At 56.8% G+C, this 18,657-nt stretch overlaps 1 protein-coding gene, 1 long non-coding RNA gene, 1 other non-coding gene and 1 pseudogene across 5 annotated transcripts; 1 reads left to right on the top strand and 3 right to left on the bottom strand.

Annotated features, from left to right (window-relative positions):
• Window positions 1-54: 54 nt before the first annotated feature.
• On the top strand, window positions 55-1,745 carry LOC116799655. The gene is made up of 3 exons (XR_004361105.1): window positions 55-326; window positions 455-529; window positions 1,427-1,745. It is a non-coding gene; the product is annotated as an uncharacterized LOC116799655 (long non-coding RNA).
• LOC116799654 (aquaporin-10-like) lies at window positions 303-4,647 on the bottom strand. Of its 3 annotated transcripts, none has more exons than XR_004361104.1 (8): window positions 4,430-4,647; window positions 4,155-4,360; window positions 3,919-4,061; window positions 3,737-3,782; window positions 3,527-3,642; window positions 3,326-3,457; window positions 3,089-3,234; window positions 2,823-2,960 (listed from the first exon to the last, which is right to left on the bottom strand). XR_004361104.1 is itself a non-coding variant. In XM_032712936.1 (8 exons), the coding sequence occupies exons 1-7, from the start codon at window positions 4,630-4,632 to the stop codon at window positions 3,116-3,118; spliced, it is 984 nt and encodes a 327-aa protein (XP_032568827.1). In that variant the 5' UTR covers window positions 4,633-4,647; the 3' UTR covers window positions 2,823-2,960; window positions 3,089-3,115. The 3 variants fall into 3 exon arrangements, 2 of the variants coding, with proteins under 2 accessions (XP_032568828.1, XP_032568827.1); XM_032712936.1 differs by having other exon boundaries at window positions 3,307-3,457; XM_032712937.1 differs by lacking the exons at window positions 3,326-3,457; window positions 3,527-3,642; window positions 3,737-3,782; ... (1 more) ...; window positions 4,155-4,360; window positions 4,430-4,647 and adding exons at window positions 303-596; window positions 667-884; window positions 965-1,083; window positions 1,171-1,308; window positions 1,404-1,530 and having other exon boundaries at window positions 2,179-2,960; window positions 3,089-3,107.
• Window positions 4,648-5,198: 551 nt separating this feature from the next.
• Window positions 5,199-18,617, bottom strand: LOC116799632 (annotated as a pseudogene).
• LOC116799902 lies at window positions 10,483-10,617 on the bottom strand. The gene has a single exon (XR_004361139.1). It is a non-coding gene; the product is annotated as a small nucleolar RNA SNORA58 (small nucleolar RNA).
• Window positions 18,618-18,657: the final 40 nt, after the last annotated feature.

Here is an 18,657-nt window from a genome sequence, read left to right as displayed (position 1 = left end):
AGTGCGGGGTGTGGGCGCGGGGGAGCGGCCGAGCGCGGCCCCGGAGGGTCCCGGAGCTCAACCCCGCGGGTGCCCCGGCCGGCAGGGCGGCTCCGGGTGGGTCCCGGAGGGCCAGAGGCAGCCACAGGGGATAGCAGGGCGCAGTCCCGGGTCCCGGTGGGACACTCCCCCCCCTACCAGCGTGTCACCCAGGCTGAGGTCTCTCTGCAGCCAGGCCTGGCTGGCCTGCCCCCTGCGGGGGGCTTGGAGCCGCTGCCTCCCCCATACCCCTGCACACCCACGTCTAGAGACGAGATGCCGCATGACCTCAGGACTCATTTAATAATGTGAGGGGGATGGTAGTGGGGACCGTGCTGCTGCTGCGGGGTGGTGGAGGGTACCCGGTAGGCACTGTTCCCCCAGTGTCCTCCTTGGATGACACCCCAGTGTCTAGGTCAATGTTTTTGTTCTCCAGGACGATGGAGCCGTGCTCTTCCAGGGCATCGCCGTCCTCCTCCGGGTAATGGAAAGCCACGAAGAGCTGGTACAGGTATGTGCCCACGGCGGACCCCAGCAGCGGTGCCACCAGGGGCACCCACCACCACCCATTGCCCCTGCTGGGGAGGAGGCAGGGTGAGCAGGGAGTCACCTCTGCCACCCCCACCTCACCCCCTTCCCTCTACTTACCTGAAGACCTCTGGGCCCCAGCCTGCCAGGTAGGTGAAGAGCCGGGGCCCAATGTCTCGTGCGGGGTTCAGGGGGCAGCCGCAGTTGGCGCCCATGGAGAGTTCAATGGAGAGCACCAGCATGGCCACGACCACTGGTTCTAGGCCCTTGGGGACACCCTTGTTGCGGTTGTCCATGACACCCATGACGCCCACTAGCAGCACCCCTGTGCCAATCACCTGCAGGGTGACATGGCAGCTCAGCACCACGGGGACCGGCACCATGGGAGAGGGCTGGGGGAGCTGACAGTGGCACTCACCTGGTCCAAGAAGCCATTGGCGACAGACACGTAGTCAGCTGGGTAGGTGGCGAAGATGGAGGCGGTTTCCCGGGGGCCGGACACGGTAAGGGTGCCATTGCTGTAGTGCCAGATGGCATCTGTGGGGCAGAGGCAGAGCCTGTCTGTGAGCCTGGCCAGCCTGGCACTGCCGTGGGGTTCCCCAGCCCAGTGCTGCCCTCCCATACCGTAGTAGAGGATGTAGACAACTCCGGCAGATAGGAAAGATGCCAAGGTCTCCACGAGCATGAAGATGGGAAACTTCCACCAGGGGAACTGCTCCGTCAGGCACATGGCGAGGGAGAACGCCGGGTTCATGTGGGCCCCTACAACCAAGCAGGGAGAGGGGCTAAGAGGAAGGGGTCCTGGAGGACTCAGAGCTGGGGGATGGCAGGAGCTGGTACCCCCTCCTCAGCCTCACCTGAGATTCCCCCTGCTATGTAGATGCCCACCATGACAGCCAGGGCACCTCCCAAGAAGCTGGTGAGGATGTCCCCCTTTGTCTCTTCGCTGGTGACCTTCTGTGCGGCAGCGCTCAGGGTGATTGTCTGGAGAAGAGAGACGTGCCCATCTCAGCCCCACCAGCCCTGTGCTGAGACACCGCCTCCACTGACAGCACAGGGCAGCGAGGTGAGGGCTGTGCCGGTGCCGCCTCTGTGGTTTTGCTCCCCGTCCTTGGACATCGGACAGGCACTGGCAGGGAGGCGCTTACTGCTCTCACTTGTGGTTTTGACAGCAAAGCAATCAAATTATTAGCAATTAAGTGAACTGCTTCCCTGGGGAGGTGGTGGGGAAGAAGTGCTATGGCACAGCCATGGGGACACCATTTGCCATCGTGGGATGTAGCCCAAATGCCAAGAGCAGCTCCAGAGCCCCAACCTCTGCCTACTCCAAGGCAGGAGGAATTGTGGCACGTGCTGCCCGGTGCCACACCCTGATTGCAGCGGAGCCGCAGCACAGGGCGAGCCATGCCACAGGAACAGGGTCCAAGTGGAAGGACAGGCAGTGCTGAGTCGCACATTCGAGAGTGGCGCAGCGCCAAACACCCCCCACCCCAGCAAGGGGCAGGCAGTGGAGCCCTGGGACCCCTGGCCCCTGCCAGCACCCCATCGTCAGCCCCATCCTACCCACATGACCCCCCCCATCAGCCCCAGCCCACCCGTTTGCCCCCCACAGCCAAGCCCATCCCCGCTCACAATGAGGACAAAGGTGGAGAGCAGCTCAGCCAGGCATTCCCGTATCAGCTGGTTCCGAATTCGGAGCAGACGCCGGACCCTTGTCAAGAAGGAAGCAGAGCCCATGGTGCCAGCTTGGAAGGGGCAGCTGTGACAGCGGTGGCAGCAGTGACAGTAGTGCCTCGATCCCAATGGATTTTATGAGCTCTGGGGCCAAGTGGGTGATAATGTGTAGACTTTAAACCAATCAGGGCCACACCAAGGGAGACACCCGGCAGGGACCGGAGTCCCACGTGGGGCTGGGGAACCTTGGGACACCTCGTGATGATGCTGCACCTCAGTAGGGCCAGGTCAGATCCCCAACCAGCCACGGGGAGCCCAGACCTCACTCAGGTGAGTGGGCACAGGCATTTCCCAGCCAGGAGCCCCCTTCTCCCGCCACATCCTTGCCCAAGCTGCAGCTGCAGTCAGTGCTAATGAAGAGGGCCCTGGCTCAGCACCAGGCAGTGAAATAGGAGAGGGAGGTGAGCAGGGAGCAGCGCAGGCACAGGAGTCTGGCAACCACCTGCATCCCTCAGGCAGCCCCCCAAGAGCCACCCTGGCAGCCAGGGCAAATCTGCTTCCAAACCCACGAGATTCCAGCCTGAAGGAACAGAGCAGGTCACTGTTTAGCATAAATAGACTTTATTGCTCTGTACACACACACGCATTTGGCCCCCACGGGGGTTCCTGTGGCTCCACAGCACTCCTGAAGGAAGGCAGCCCCCAGCCCAGGTGCCAACTCCCAGGAGGATCTGACCCACCTACAACAAAACCAGGTGGTGAGAAGACACTGCTGCCCAGTGTCCACTTTGACAGCCCCAGCCCCTGAGCCGTCCCCACGACCCTGGGGAGCCCCGGGGTCCATGCCCTCTGCACATGTCAGACGTACTGGGTGCTCAGCCAGGGCCGGACACAGCTACCAGCTGGAGAACCAGTGTCGGAGGAAGCTGCTCAGGATAGAGGACGGGTCGCTCGGATCGGGAGGGCGGAGCTCGTCCCGCCGCGGCCACGAGCCTGCAAACTGCGCCAGCTCCCCTGGAGAGGCAGGGAGAGCCCCCTCAGCCGGGCGCCTCCCGCCCCCCGCGCCCTCCCCCGCCCCCCACTCACGGTCGTCCATGTTGAGCACCTCCTCCCGGTAGTCCTTGCCCTGCCCGTCCTCCTTGGTGGTGGTGATGAAGGCCTGGTCCCCCCTCCGGCGCGTCACCGTGGTCTCCCGGCGGCCCTGGCTGTCCTGCACGGTGCGGCGCTCCTCCACTGCCTGCACAGAGTGCCGAGCCCTCAGAACCCCCGACCCCGACCCCCTTCAGGCACCCGCGGAGACACTCACCCCGTCAGGCAGAGTCACTTTGGTGACAGAGACGCTCTGGAAGTAGGAGCGGGACTTGGGCTCGTCGGGTCTCAGGATGGTCCCCAGCCCCGCGGAGAAGACCTGGGAGTCCAAGTCTGAGGGGAGATGTGACACGGTGACCGCGGGTGTGGGGACACGCCCCGGCGGCCGCGGCAGCGCAGAGACCCCGGGGCCCCACTCAGCACACACCTTGGTCTTCCTTGAGGCCGGGAGGAGCCGGGCGAGCATCTTCCAGCTGCAAGGCAAAGCCACGCGCCGGTGACGTGGGAAGCAAACCCCAACACCAGGGCAACACCGCGACAAGCACCGAGCGGCACCAGCAGGGTGCGACGGCTGCCACGGCGGAGGCGGACCCCAAACCCCTCACCCACCCCCAGGAAGGGTCTCCAGGGCCGGGCCGGGTTTCTGGCGCCCTCGGGGCCCGCCGGGGCCGCGCTGGCGGGGAGGCTGTCCGGATGTTTCAGCATCGAGTCCCGCAGCGGCCGCCCCTCGCCGGGGCCGGGCGGAGCGGGCGCTGCGGAGCAGGGGGAGGTCGGTCAGGCCGAGGGGCTCCGAGCGGCCCCCACAGCCCCGCTGAGCCCGGCCCCGCCTCCCCATCCGTGCCCACCGAAGAGCTGCGGGGGCCCGGCCCAGGCTCCCCCGAGGGCCCCCAGAAGCTCGCCCATGTCCCGGAACAGCTCCTCGAAGCTTCCGTGGGACGCGCCGGGGCTGAACCCGAAACCGAAGTCTTGTGGGGGCTGCGCCAGGCATGGGCCGTCATCCTCCTCCTCCTCCTCGTCCCACGCCGCGCCGCCGAACAGCGGGTCCCGGGGCCTGCGGGAGCGCAGCACTGAGACACCGGGACGGGGGCTGTGCGGGCAGGGCCGGGCGAGGTTGCGGTACCTGCGCCGCCCCGGGAACCCGAAGAAGCCGCGAAAGGCGTCGTAGAAGCTCATCCCGCTCCCGGGCCCTCCCGGTGCCCCAGGCCCCGGGGTCGCGCGGCCGCAAAGCGCCGCGGCCGCAAAGCGCCGCCGGGTGTCGTGAGGTGCTTTGCGTGGCTGGTCCCGTGTCCCCCCGGCCGGGCCCGGGGGCAGCGGGGGCTCCATCCTGCACCCCTGGCGTCCTGCGGCCCTGCGCTGTGCCCCCAGCTGAGCTCCGCCGGCCCAGCCCAATGCCCTCCCGCTGCCCCACTGGGACCCACAGCACGGGGAGATCCGGCTTTGCCTCGCCCCCCCCCCCCCCCCCCCCCGAGCCCTCGGCCCCTTAACCATGCAGCTCAGCAGCCACTGCCGGGACACCCGGGCCTTCCTGCCACCCTCATGGTCCCACTGCCCTCCCCAGCGCCCGAGACTCCCCTCCGTGACAGCCGAGCCTGTCCCGAGCCCCTCCTGGGGACGTGGGGGCTGGGGTGGAGCCCCCAAGCTCCGAGAGGAGCAGTGGAAGGGAAAAAGTGGAAGGTGGGAATCTCGGGGAGAAGGACTCTGACCTTGTCCCTATGCTGGGATCCTGCTGCTGCCCAGAGCTGCAGCCGGGAAAAAAATCCACAAAACGAGCGGACAAAAAACCCCCACAAACCAGCAAGACGGTGGGGAGAGGTAGGGGAAGCATTGCCACCCCCGCCCCTCCAGGGCCTCCCCCCCCTGCACCAAAAATAGGGAACCAGGCTGAAAGGTGGGAAAAATACACACATCACTTTGTGATCTTTATTCTCTTCAGTAAATCCCTGCTTGGGACTGCAGCTGAAGGGACCAGGTGGAACCGAAAAATACAAGATCTGGACTGCATAGAAAAAAAAAAAAAAAAGAAAAAAAACCCAACCCAAAAGCAGAAGATACTTACAGCGTGCAAGGGGAGCAGGACCTGCACTCAGGGCCTGTGAGGAGGGGAGGGGCACGCAGATGGAGAATGTAAAATACGGGGAGGGGGGAGGAAATGAGAGAACTAGAGGACGGCATGGGGTTTTTGTTTTTATATACAAGACACATTTATCCATTAAATTTAGAACACGGTACAAAAAAAACACTTCAACTAATTAATCTTACAATGCTGCTCATATCAATTACTGGTCTTATTCCTAATAATAAGGGGGTTTGCTGTAGGCGACTCGCAGCTTCCACTCCTTTGAATCTGAGAGGTTCTGGGGCAGCAGAAGGGGAGAGGGGACAGAAAGGAGTAAAAACCAAAACAGGCCCCTACGGCAAACGGTTCAGATCTGAATGCAGAGAGAAAAAAAAAGGAAAAAAAAAAAAGAAAAAATACAAATTCTATATTACATACAACAGGAAAGTGGCTGAAGACAGACAACGCAGAGGCGCCTGCGGCCTGCCCTGCGGGGCCCTGCCGGGGTTGGGGGCCTGGGCGCTCCCCACCACAGGGCTCTCTCCTCCCTGGGATCCTTCAGCATCATCGGGGTAGCTGGGATTCTCTTCCGGAAGCAAAGTGGTGGTGGTGGGGCCCGGCCTCAGTTGGCACCCCAGCTGTAGCTGTTGTAGGCGGATTTGTTGGCCTGGGATTTCTGGGGGATGGAGCTGCCTTGGCTGCGCTGCCCGGAGCCGCTCTGCAGGAAGGGGCAGAAGGAGAAGCGGGTGGTGAGTGTGGGGGGAACCGGCCCCAGCCCACTCTGCAGGACGATGCCTCAGCCCTGCCAGGCACTGCGGCCACGGCGGCTCCTCGGCGTCCGCTGCTCTGCCTCCGCCCAGCCGAGCTCCCAGTGCTGGGGCACTGGGGCTGTCCTGTCTGTGCCCTGGCAGCCCCAGCACCCTCCCTCTGCTCCATGCCTTCCTCCAGGCCAGCAGCACACAGGGCCAGGGGCAGCAGGGAGGGGGAAAGGGTCAGCGCAGGAACGTGTGTGTCTGCACGTGGGGGTGGGGGGGGTGTGTGTGTGTGTGCACATACCGACTGAGGGCATCTCTCCTCACCTTGTGCGGCCACGGGGGAGAAGGAAGAGGCTACTTGAGCCTGGGCAGCCTTAGGGGCAGGGGGGAGACCCAGGGCAAGTGCAATGCATTATCAGAGAGTTCATTACCTGATCTTCCTGCTGGCGTTGGCAGCACAGTATCATCTGCAAATATTGGAAGCTGTTGCAGTACCAGGATATGTTAAAATAAAGGGACAAACTATGACAGTAGAAATCCACGGTTAGACCTGAAAGCCTCCGGCAGGGTCATGGCTGTGGCAAGTGACCCCTTTGCTGCTTGGCCTGTGGGGCTGCCCCTCTGAGGACAGGGGGATGATCGGGAACGCCCCGAGTGTGTCTGCGTGAGGGGCACTACCTGGCCATTCCTAGTGCAGCCTGGCCAGCATGGGGGGGTTGTGCCAAGTACCCCCCCAGCAGAGCACACCCCGGGTGTGTCCTCACCTCATCCTCTCACCTCTCTGTGTGTATGTGCAGGTGTGAGTGTGTGTGTGTCACAGCGTGTGTCCGCTGCAGGACACGAGGGAGGGAGGAGGGGGGAGGGACAAAGCTGGAGGGGGAGGAAGAGCCCTAGGAGATACCCAGCAAGGGCTGGAGCACGGGGGGCATCGCTCACCTGCCCGTCCTGCTGCAGGTGGTGGTGGAGGATCTGCGAGTGGGGCTGCTGATGCGGGGGTCAGGATGTGCATGAAGGGGGTGGGGGGATACGCCGCCGCCGTCGCAGGGTTGATGGGGCCACCACTGCCCAGTGCCGAAGGCAGGTTGAAGGAGGCTGCCGGGGTTCCAGTGTGAAATCCCTGCTTCTCGAAGGATTGCTGAGGAGAGGATGCCAACAGTGGAGTAAGGGGCTGGGAGCCAGGCTGGCAGTGTGCCCTCCCCAGCTCTACGCGTCGTGGGCCCAGAGTCAGCGTGTGATGCAGGAGAATGGATGGAGTCTCTTCCTATGGCTCTTTCTGGGCTTAGAATTGCTCTAAACTGGGGAAGGTCCCTGGCTGACCAATCCAAGGGAAGAGACCTTTATTGCACAGGGAGGCTGTCTCAGAGCTCAGTTCCTCTCTGGAACCACGCAGGGAGCACTCACAGACACTAACCTGAGTTTTGGAGTAGACAGAGCCCGAGATGTCTGGCACGCCTGTATTACTGGATGTCACGGATACACCTGCAGAGGAGGGAGAGGCAGGGAGAGCGTTAGGCAGCAGCCACCGGTTCAGCAGGAGCTGCTGACAACCAGCAGCACCTGGTGGAGAGCTCTGGTGGCCAGGGAAGGTCTAAAGATAGATCCGCCTGGGGAGCAGGGTGCTGGCATGGTCGTGAACAAAGCGCCCATACAAATTTAAGTTCTTCTGCTCTGGACACGCGTCCAGAAAGCAAGCGAGGGGCTGGAAAAACACACAGAGAACACACACAGAAAACAGCAGCTCTGAGGAGAGCTGGGGAATGCAGCACAGAGACACGGAAACAAACCCCCAGCATGGAACACGGCAGCAAGAACAGCCTGAGAGCTCCTCATGTGTATAACAGGCAATTGCATGTAAAGGCAACTCCGCTGTGGGCTGGGATAGTTGGTGCAGTGATCGCCAACACAACCTGCACAGGGCTGTCTGTAAAACAGGGTGGCCCAGAGGAGAACTCAGTGACCTGTAAGGTGCAGAAAAAGTGCTGAAATCAAGGAGGTTTGAAGGACTCAGCACAAGATGACCTGGTACAAAGCTGAAGGACCTTCACAAATAGGAAACAGTATCTCGAAGGGCTCTAATGTAGTGAAAAGAAGGACAAGGGGAATTTAAAGGCTGGAAGAGGGACCCAAATGCACCCCTGTGTAAGTCAAGCTGGAGGCCAACCAGTGAAACCAGTACCAAGACAGGCGGCAGGTTCACAACCTTCCTGCATCTTTGAATCAAGGACACCTCCCTAGAAAGTGTCTACCAAACACTGGTGGGAAATGAATTCAAATCCAGAATAATTGCTGTTCTATTGATCACAGAGTGGCAGTTAAAAAAACAACAAATCAAATAAAACCAAACAATTCAGCTTCTGACAGGGGGTCAAGGCCCCAGCCACTCGGACTGTGGGGCCACAGAGGAGGGCATGAGGGCACAGAGGAGGGCTCTGTATCTCCCAAAACCGCTCCAGATGTGGATACAGAACAATCCTGGGCCTTTCCAGGGATAAATGAATGACATGAGAGTGGCACCCCAGGCATTCTCCTCCCTTACTGCCGGAAGACAGCAGTCCCCAGCACAGCCAGGGAGACTGGGAACAAGCCCTGCTACCGTGGGAAGGTGCTCCAACAGGTCTCTTACCAGTGCTGTACCCATGAGAGCCAGTAGCCACTGGGCTGTTGGAAGGGGGTCCGCTGATGCGTTGACGCTGACATTCACACATGCTGCTTGGAAGAGGTAGGAGCAACTACAGAACAGAGAGGAGCAGAGTGAGGAGAGGCTTTGCTGTGCAACCCCCCTGCCCAAATCCCACACCTTGCCTCCAGGAAACTCACAGGGAACACGGCGGGCACCATACTGGAAGGTGCTTGGGAGCCCTGGTACCCCTGTGTAGTACGGCGACATGGTGTAAACTGTAGCCAGGAGGCAGACGCCGGGTTCAGGACGTCTGCTGCGTGGTGTGATGGGTCTGGGTCTGGCTCTGCTGAGGCTGTGCCAGAGTTGTTGCAGGAGCAGGAGGAAGGAGGCATCTCCTCGCCAAATTTTGTTAAGTCACCTGAAGTAGAGGAGGTTGAGAGTGAAGAACACAAAGTGCCAGATCCTGGCCTTGTTCCAACTCAGCCCAAAGCTGACCCAGCCTTTTGATAAACAGCTACTTGAATCAGTTCCTCCTCCTGCCACTGCAAAAGTCTGCTGCCCTCACAAGACTCAGAACCTTTGCACGTTGATAAGGCAAAGCTGTTAATTACTCTTGGCCCTGAGAGGACTACCGGGGGGAAGGGGAAGCCCACAGTAGCTCAGCTACTGTGCTGCACTGCCTGACGTCAGCCCACAATCCAGCACTGGATAAACCTGCTATTGGCTGCCTGTGCAGCAGAGCCTGGTGCTACAGCTCTCCTTCATCCCTCTCTGTGCACCAGCAGCAGGACTGAACACAACCCAGTTCCCTGCCTGGGCTGTGGAGGGCTTGGCTGCAGGGCTGGGGGAAGCTCCATTTGCTGCTCTTCATGGAGCACCCGCTTGGTTCTTCTACGCAAAATCTCTCCAGTTCAGAGCTCACATGGGGCCACACTCCAAGCTTGGCATTTAAGCCTCAGCTGGGCAAAAGCACTTCCACACAAACTGGCTCCTGCTGAAGCCAGGGAGAATCAGTGCTGGAAAAATAGCAAACCTCAAAGTGCAACAATTCCTAAAGCTGTGGAAAGCTCAGCACAGTTACTGCCCACTGCAGTTGGCAGTGCATAAACGCATCTACCAAGGTCAGTGAGTGGTCAGGCACCCGCTGAGTGCTTGGTCCCCAGTGTCCTGCTGGTTTCCTTGATAAGACTGTCCCATAGATGAAAAACTTAATTTCTCCATATTTGTGCTTCTTTGTATTTTTACTCGCAAGTGCTTGAGTGCTGGCCTCACCACCACCTGGAAAGCAGTTTCCCCAGCTGTACTCCTCGCTGAATCTTTCAGCCCTTCCTCACTCCCTTTCCAACTGCACACTAACTCCTACTCGCCCACCTCTTCCCTGTAACAAGCCTTGACAAACCAGATGTCCAAGGACCAGACAAGGAATTAGCTGCGAGACTTGCTCCAAAACAAAGGCAGTGCAGGAGGCTGGTGCAGATGTAGCTCCAGCAGACAAAGGCACAGGGACACCAGTAGCAGCAGCACAACCTGATGGAATGGGATTTAGAGCAGATTTTTCCCTACCAGAGTATGGATTGCTGCTCAGGCTGCCATCTCTTCAGTCAGCGGGGTGGTGGGTGTGGGGAATGGGATGCTGTAGTAATCCTGATGAATAAAAACAAATGGAGATATTTTATCAGCTCTGTCTAAAGGTGCAAAGCAGTATCTTTTGGGATAGAGAATTTCCGTCCTGCAGCTGCAAGATATGTCAGGGTACCACAGTTCAACCAGCCACATCCAGGCTGATCACGACCTACAGCAGCCCCAGGTTTTTGTAGCATGCACCGTCCCCCTGATCTGGCTATTAGAAGAACCAGATAAGGTCTACTGGTATGCAGTCTTTAAACTGCCTGGACTTTCCCCCTCTGCTTCAAAGAAAATGGACATGTCCTATCACTAAGTAAAGCCCATTCTAAGAAGTATTTAGTCACTGCCTAAGTCAAGGATCAGAGGTGAATCTCTACAACAGCCCTGCTGCTGTTCTCATGCTTCCTGGCCCCACAAGAGATACTGCTGATGAGTAACTCATGCAACCCAAATTCCTACGTGTCAAGGAGCAACTGACTAACTCTGATAGCTGTCACAGAGAAGTGCAGCCATCCAGCACCCCATTTTTCCAGCTCTTCGGGACTACCCACAGCCTGACCTGTCTATAACCCACAGCACTCAGAGCCAGCAGAAGTGGTGTGTCCCCTGTCACTCTGCACTACTCACAATGGGAATCTCGTCTGGAGCATTTGCAAGTCATCGTATCCGTACACCTGTGGCTAGAAAAAGAGCAGCAGATGACTAGATAAAGACACTTATCTAATTTTAGATTAACATTTAGATAAACATGAGATAAGCCAAACAGCAGCTGGTCAGCAGCCCATGACCCCCCAGGTGCAGGCAGCCACTCCCTATAAAGGCTGATGCTGCTGGGGGTTCCGTGAGCTGCTCAAGAGGACAGTGCTCCAGACCACCACAGCCTTGAGCAGTTTTTCCTCAAATCTGTTCTCAACCCTAGGAGAGGGCTGTGACACACCCCTAGACTTCGTGGGAGTCACCACCCTTGCCTGACTGTGTTTGCCCTTTGTCACAGCATGTTCTAACACAGCTCCATGCTCCCATGCACCATGCTCTGCCAAGGGCTGCTGCTCCCCAAAGGCTGGGGAGGCTGCTGAGAATAGGTACAGGAGACTCTGCTCTGGGGTCACGAGGACAGACATTTACAACCCACGGGCACGTGGATTTCATGAAAGCAGGAGGTTCAAACCCACCTGTCCAAGGCAGCCCCACCGAGCTATGTCAGTTTTTGGTCTCCCCACCATCCTGCATCCCTCCCTGCCTGCAGAGGGAGCTGGGAGGGATCTGGTGGCATGACATTACCATAAAGCATTGTTCTACTCACTGGATAGGCATGTAGGTAACCCTGGAGCCATGATGTATGGATTAGGCACAACGGTGGGACTCAGGAGGGAGATTAGGAGGAGCTTTTCCTGACAAAGGAAGAGAAATTTCCACAGTAGAGCAAAGCAAGCAGAAACTCACTCTCTTAGCTCCTGTACAGCAGGACCCAGGAAAGTACCTGATGTTGTTGCAAACGGAGCTTCGAGTGGAGGCCGTCACCGTGGAGTTGCTGCTGATGGCTGAGGCCCAGGCTGCTGACGCTGCTGAGGCTGGATGAAACACTGACCACCGGCGGCGCGGCCGACACCGTGCTGGGCGGAGGTGGAGAAAGTGCTAGCCGAAGAATGGAGGCTCGCTTCACTCTCCACACTCGTGTGCTAGGGAAGGAAGGGAGGAGAGTCAGGGGACCAGGCAGGTGGAACAGAGTGCACAGGTACCCACAGGACACTGTCTACGAAAAATACACGCTGTGCCGCACCTGGTGTCCTGCAGGGAACTGCTGCAGGCTACAAGGAAACCTGCTTTGCACCTGGCTTAAGTCCAAAGTCCTGACAGCAGCCAACCCCTAATGTTTTCAAGCCTCTCCTGTGGCTGTGCCCCAACAATCTCTCTGCTGGGGGAGCAGGGCAAGACACCAACATTTGTGGCAGGGGAGATTATTCTGCTGCAGAAGCCGATACCCAGGGACTCCATACTGTGAGAGCTCCAGCAGTAGAGACATTTGGTAGCACTGCATCAGCTACCAGTTTGCTCTGACATGGTTGTGAATCTGTAGCGCTTTCAAGGGCTGCTACAGACCCAAAGAGCCACTGCTCAGCCAAGAGACAAGCAGGGGGTCAACAGCCTCAAGCCACAGGTGCACAGGCAGTGTTCTGACATAAACCCCCCCCCCCCCGTCCTCTCTCCACACAGCACCCAAACTCCAGCAGGACAGCCAGCAGCCTGGCAGGTTCTGTCACAACCACAGCCCCAAGGTCAGGCACCCAGAGAACCTGGCCAAGCCAAGTGGGAACGGGCACAGAGCGCGAGACCACACCCAGACTCACCAGGAGAGTTGAAGTTGATGTTCGCCCAGAGGATGTGGATGAGGACAGACGTTCTGCTGGGTGGGCAACGCACTGCAGGAGGAGAAATAAAAGGTTGTCAAACCAAGGTGAGAGAGTCACTATTAGTGGCACTATCCCATTTCCCATCTACTCAGATGGGATGAGTCATCTCAGTCTTCCTCACTGCACGAGACAGATCTCTGATGTCTAGTACGGATTTCTGCTTCTAGTTCTGCTTCTCCAGAAATCCAACCCCTGAGCTCCTCACCTGCTGAGCTGGGCAGTGGTTGTAATGGGAGCTCCTCGCTGTGGCTCAGGCTGGCTCAGAGCTGTCGACGTGTTGGCTGGCTGTTGTCAGCAAGGACGATGCAGGACACCCCAGCACTGGGAGGTGTGATACTGGGAGCAGAGGGGGAATCGGATTTCACTGCGGGGCCTGTAGCACCTAAAAGAAAAGCTTTGGGTTAGGGGCAGCTACTGGCAACTTCCAGAGGACCCAGCAAATGACTCAGCCAAAGAAGTCAGGAGATCTGGGGATTCCTCACTGCTGCCAACCAGTTACACACGTTGTGTATTCTATGTCTCACTTTACACTGCCCTTGGCTCTACAAAGAGCTTCAAGACCTACAGATGTCATTCTACAAAAAAAGCAGAATAAATTATGTTCATTGGTGACTCATCAAGGATCTCATGGATCCATCAACAGAAAGCTCAATGTTTCAAGGCAAGCAAATAATCTAAATGGTAGCATTAGTCCAGCGGGGAAAGGACGTGCTATTAGCACAGATAAAGCTTCTCATCCGAAGCAGAGGAACACGAGCAGCACAAGAGACACCGGTCACCTGCTGTGCTGGCAGACACTTACCTTCAACGGCCTGTGTGGTTTGTAACGGCGCGGGCTGTACAGACTGAAAACCCTTCTGAGAAAGAGAGAAGAAAAAAGGAGTACTGGGCCATCACAGCTGCGCATTTCCAGAGGCAGAGCTCGGTGTTAGCTCCCTCCCACACTCCTTCCTCAGTTCAGAAAAGGTCCTGCTACCAACACGTGTCACCCAGACCTGTGCTGGGGTCCGTTCCAAGGTCAACTAGCCCCATGACCGCACGACCCCCACGTGTATATTTGAGAAAATTAGTGCGAGAAGTTTCCTCTGCTGCTGGTAGTTTAAGACACCTCAAACATCCTCAACCCACGTTCATTAGCCAACCTGATGTACTGAACTGGTGTCAGCATGCAAGAACCAAATCTTTAAGAGGAAATAAATCCTTCGCCAGCACGCCCCTGTCTAGCAGGGTAACTGCGTGAGACACAACACACACCTTGCAATCAACTTGACATCAGTCCCAGGTACGCAGCACAGCTAGGGGCTCTGGGAGCAGCCGATGAGAGCTCTCATAGAGAGCTCATGAGCCAACAGTGAGGCTGGAGAACACTTGATAACCCACTCAGCTTCCCCCGGAGACACTGCTTCACACACAAGGCTCACTCAGCACAAACAGGTGATAAAAGTTGTTCTCTTACCTTAGCCTGGGTCAGATCTTTTTTGGGGCGAGGGAGGAGATGGAATTTGGGTATCGCCTCGTCTGGGTGGATCTCTGTTCATACAGTGGGTCCCTGAGCGCTGTTCTGGGAGGTAATGTTGCTTGTCTGTATTGTGCCGCTCTGGTAACCAGACTCCTGGCTTTGATTGGATGAAATCGTGGATGAAGGATTCACTATAAAGGGGGGGAGAAAAAATATCCAAGATAAAGAGCCCCAAGCATCAGCATAAGGCACCGCATGAAGCAGCCAAGCCAAGAAACACACCCAGAGAGCAGGTGGTGGGAGGAAGCTGGCACCCAGCCACAGCCCTGCCTCACACACTGCCTAGCACTTAAGAGACTCGGCCAGCTACTGATGGGTCAGCCCAAGAGAAGACAGAAACATATCGCTTTGGCAAGGCGCCGTAGATACACCTATCCCGCTGTGTCCCAGTTTGCCAGGCAAAAAGCAGGACAAGCACTCAATCTGTTCACCGGGGACACAGAGCGGTTGTGCGGGGGATTCCCCTCTGTGTTTCCAGCAACACAGTTTAAGGGCAGCAGGAAAACTCTGCTTTCTGTCCAAGTGCCGCAGGCCGAAACAAGCCACAGAGCTGCCCGATAGAGTCTGCTGGCAACTACGCTTTGCTGTTGCATACGCTGTCCCCCCTTTGTGACCACAGCGCGCAGTCAGAAAGGGTCTACTAGTATGCAGCACAACTCAAGTCCATGGGATCAACGACATTCAAAGCGCCTGCTTAGATTTAAGGTTCCTGGCGCTCACCCTGGCCGTGCTGGTGTACAGGCTGCTCTGAGACTGGCTAATGGCAGCGCTGGTTGTGGGCGTCGACTCGTACTCAGCGAGAACAGGCTCCGAACCAACTGTAACGCCCCAAACTGCAGGTTTAGCCCCTGGAGATATCCGCCGAGCCAGGCATTTCCCACTGCAAGTGCAGGAATCTGCAAGGGAGGAACAACAGAACGGCCCCAGGTCGTTCCCTGGGATCAGCACAGAGAACTGCTTTAGTGCCCATGTCTGCCAGCATCACAATGGCAGTTACAGGCTTGCAGCCTCTGATTACGCCTTCAACCCAGGCTGGCGTGTAACTCCATCACCCCCACAAACACCCCATGCTAGCAGCAGGAACGGCAACCCCAGACCTTCCCTCACCAGCCCAAAGGGATGCTTCTGTAGCTCTAACACAATCTGACACCTCCTTCCCCACCATCAATCCGCACCTTTGATGTTAATGATGCTTTTTTCTTCTGCTGCTTCAGCTTCGGCTGTGCTGGCTGGGGACTTGAGGACTGGGTTATCCGAGGACCCTGGGGACATCTGGGGCACAGGATTGGTTTTGCTGGGCAGCGGGAGGATGGGGTGCCGGTGGTGGTTGTGGATGGCCGTCACCACAGGCTGTTTCTCCTGCATAAACACTTCTATCATGGTCGAGGTTGACGTGAAGGCCTGTCGCTTAGTGAAGGGACTATGCACGGAAGAAATCTGTTGGGTTCTTGAGATCTATGGGATGACAGAGGTGAGTTAGCAGGGTATGTTGCCTTAAAAACTAAATCAAGTTCTGACACTTACCAAGAAAGATAAATTTGTTTCCTACTAGGAGTCATCCTAGTTAAACTCAGAGAGCAGAGATCCCCAGCATCTCCACTCCCAGCCTTGTGCTCTCACCACCACCACTGCCAAGCCTTTTTAAGCTCTTCTCCCCTCAGCTCCTTCCACCATCTCTACAGGACAAAATCAGCTTGCGTGGCAGAAGTCCTCCATTCTCCAAGAAAAGCTGGACTCCAGAGTCCCTTGTGTGGAGACACTGCACCAGCCTGATGCCGCTTCCTCCCCCCGTTTCTACCGGCATTCCAGTATTCCATTGCCTGCTCCTTCCCCTGCAGGGACTGGGTATCTCCAAGCAACATCATTGCTCAGGGCTGCCACCCTCAGGTCTTTGCACCACCTTCCTCCTTCCACTAAGCCTTTACACAGCTTATTAAAAAACAGCTTCTATTCTCTCCAACTCTCCTCTGTGGCTTCTTGTCTGAGAAGATCAGAAGCTGTCAACACTCACTGTCACTAGGACAGGGCTCGATTTGTCTTCAGCTTAGATTTGAACCAGAGCCATTTCCCTGCAACAAGCACAAGCTGAAGGAAATGGCACTAGCACTTGACCACAGCAGAGCTCTGCACCTTATCTGAAAAGAGCCTCTCAATCCCTGTTTATTCCCTCAGGCCAGCCCAGAGTAGAGTTACTTTTTGGCATTAACAGCAAGTCGAATTCCCTTAGAAGATAACATCAGGTCAGCAAGAGAGGAGGAACTGACAAGTGTTGGTATTCAGGACCTATTCTCCAGAAGTGCCCTTTCAGACCTTTTCTGGCACAACTTTACATTAGGAGGTAGTTCTGCACACTGTGAGAGGCTCAGGAATGCCAGATCCCTGGCCTTGAAGCATGCTGGAATGATGGATTCAACTGCTCCAAGTATAAAAGGAACAGGGGGAGACTCACACACACTATTATATTTTGGTCTCACAAACTTGCTCCCACAGTTCTATTCATTTCTCCAGCTCAGCTGGCTTGGTTGAAACTTGTGATCTCCCCCTCTGCTGAGTCCCTTCCCCTGCTGCCTCTGCAGTTCCAAGGGGGAACACACTCTCCCCACTCTAGGGGGCCATGCTGCTTTTCCTTTTCCTTACCGTACTGCACCAGAGACGAGGTCTGCGTAGTGGATCCCATGTCCCAGGAAGCAGCAGTGGTGCTCCCAGCAGGCTGGGTGTGCTGAGCTGCCAGCTGAGCCAACGCCTGGGCTGTCTTGAACTGCTCCAGAACTGAAGACCCTGTGGTATCTGCTGCCTTTGGCCTCCCCGACATCTCCAAACCCTTTCCCCAGCATGCTCACCTGCAATTCAGCAAGGAGATAACAAAGTCAACATCTCCCAGGGCTTGGAACTTGGCTCAGAGGACAGGTACATCTCTTACATAAACCTGAATGCACTGTACCCTGCTGCTTCTCACTGGGTGCCTCAGCTTAACACTCCTGAGCTCCAAATGCACACACATGCTGGCAGAGAGGGCTCATGCTTCTCTCCCAGCCTTCCATCATGTGTGAGTGCAGGCATGATCATCTCTCACCCAACTCATAGCATGGTACAGCCATAGAGGGCTACAAAGAAAGCTAACAGACAGAATCTTAAAAATGTACTCAATTATTCTCATGCATTCAGTTGCGCTAAAAAAGAAACACCTGGAGATCTTGGCTCTATGTTAAGGTGGTTTTGAAAAATCCTTCCTCAACTACCTCACCAGTAAGTGCACAATTTTTATTTCTTTTTGCTTAAGTTACACAATGCAACATCTGCCCAGATCCCTGCACATCTCTGACTCTGACTCAATGCCTCCTTCCCTCTCCTGCCAGTAGATGCCAGCATTCCATCCCCCAGTTCCATCCAACACCAGTTCCCAACCACTTCCACTTCTCTCAAATTGTTGAAATTGCAAGCCCTTGGACCATAAGAGTTTTTCCTTTCCTCTGAGCAGGAAAGAAGCACGTGTTGCAAATCACAGATAAGGGCAACAGGGGGGGGGAATTATCCCAATTATTTCAAGTTGAGCAATGAACTTCAGGCCTCTGCATTTGAAGCAGACTGGCAAATTACCTGGCTCTGCCAGTCCCAAGCAGCAAGCAGGTGTCAGGACTGCATTTCCCACATTACCCAAACAGACAGAGAATGTCAGGGAAGGAGCAACCCCCATCAAATCTCCACTGGAAGAGACCAGCATTTCCTTACCATGCTGTGGTGAGAGAAGGAGTTTCCAGAGGCAGGCTGGGACAGAGCAGTCCTGCTTGGAATTGCTGGAAAACCAGTGGCTGGGCCAGAGAAGGAGTCTGGGATGACTCCAGGTTCGTGACTCGCTCTCCATAGAAGACCGGTGTCTTTCCTAGCAGGACTGCAAGATCGATCCTGCAAAGAGAAAGAGGATAACCCAATAGTTACCATGAGCTTCCGCTTCCATTACAGCAGAATTCCCCCTCCAGCCTCACACCTTTAACTTTACAAATGAAGCAATCTCAGAACATTAACTCACAACCTGCCACCATCCACTCCTCAGTCCCCAGCCCACCTACCATCATATCATGCTTCCACCTTGTCGTAGAGCCGAGCCAGGCGATCCTCACGGGCCTCAGAGGGCACTGCCAGCCCAGCGCAGACGCTCCGACCAGTCCCCGTAGTAGCTCTCCTCCAGGTCTTTGTAAGCCAGCACCAGTGTCCGCAGCCCCTCGGCAGCATACTCCTGCAAGTGGTCAGAGCTGGGAGTGCTGGCAGACCCTGACGGTTGTCCCCAGACCCCGACGGTGTTCCTAGGACAGGGCACAAGCATGGCTCGGTGCTCCTGGGCAGCCACTCTTCCCTCCCCACCC

This window comes from Chiroxiphia lanceolata, chromosome 29, assembly GCF_009829145.1.
Source record: "Chiroxiphia lanceolata isolate bChiLan1 chromosome 29, bChiLan1.pri, whole genome shotgun sequence".
Taxonomy (NCBI): Eukaryota; Metazoa; Chordata; class Aves; order Passeriformes; family Pipridae; genus Chiroxiphia; species Chiroxiphia lanceolata.
The sequence above is the reverse complement of the archived record's forward strand: the minus strand, read 5'-3'. Positions and strand labels throughout refer to the sequence as shown.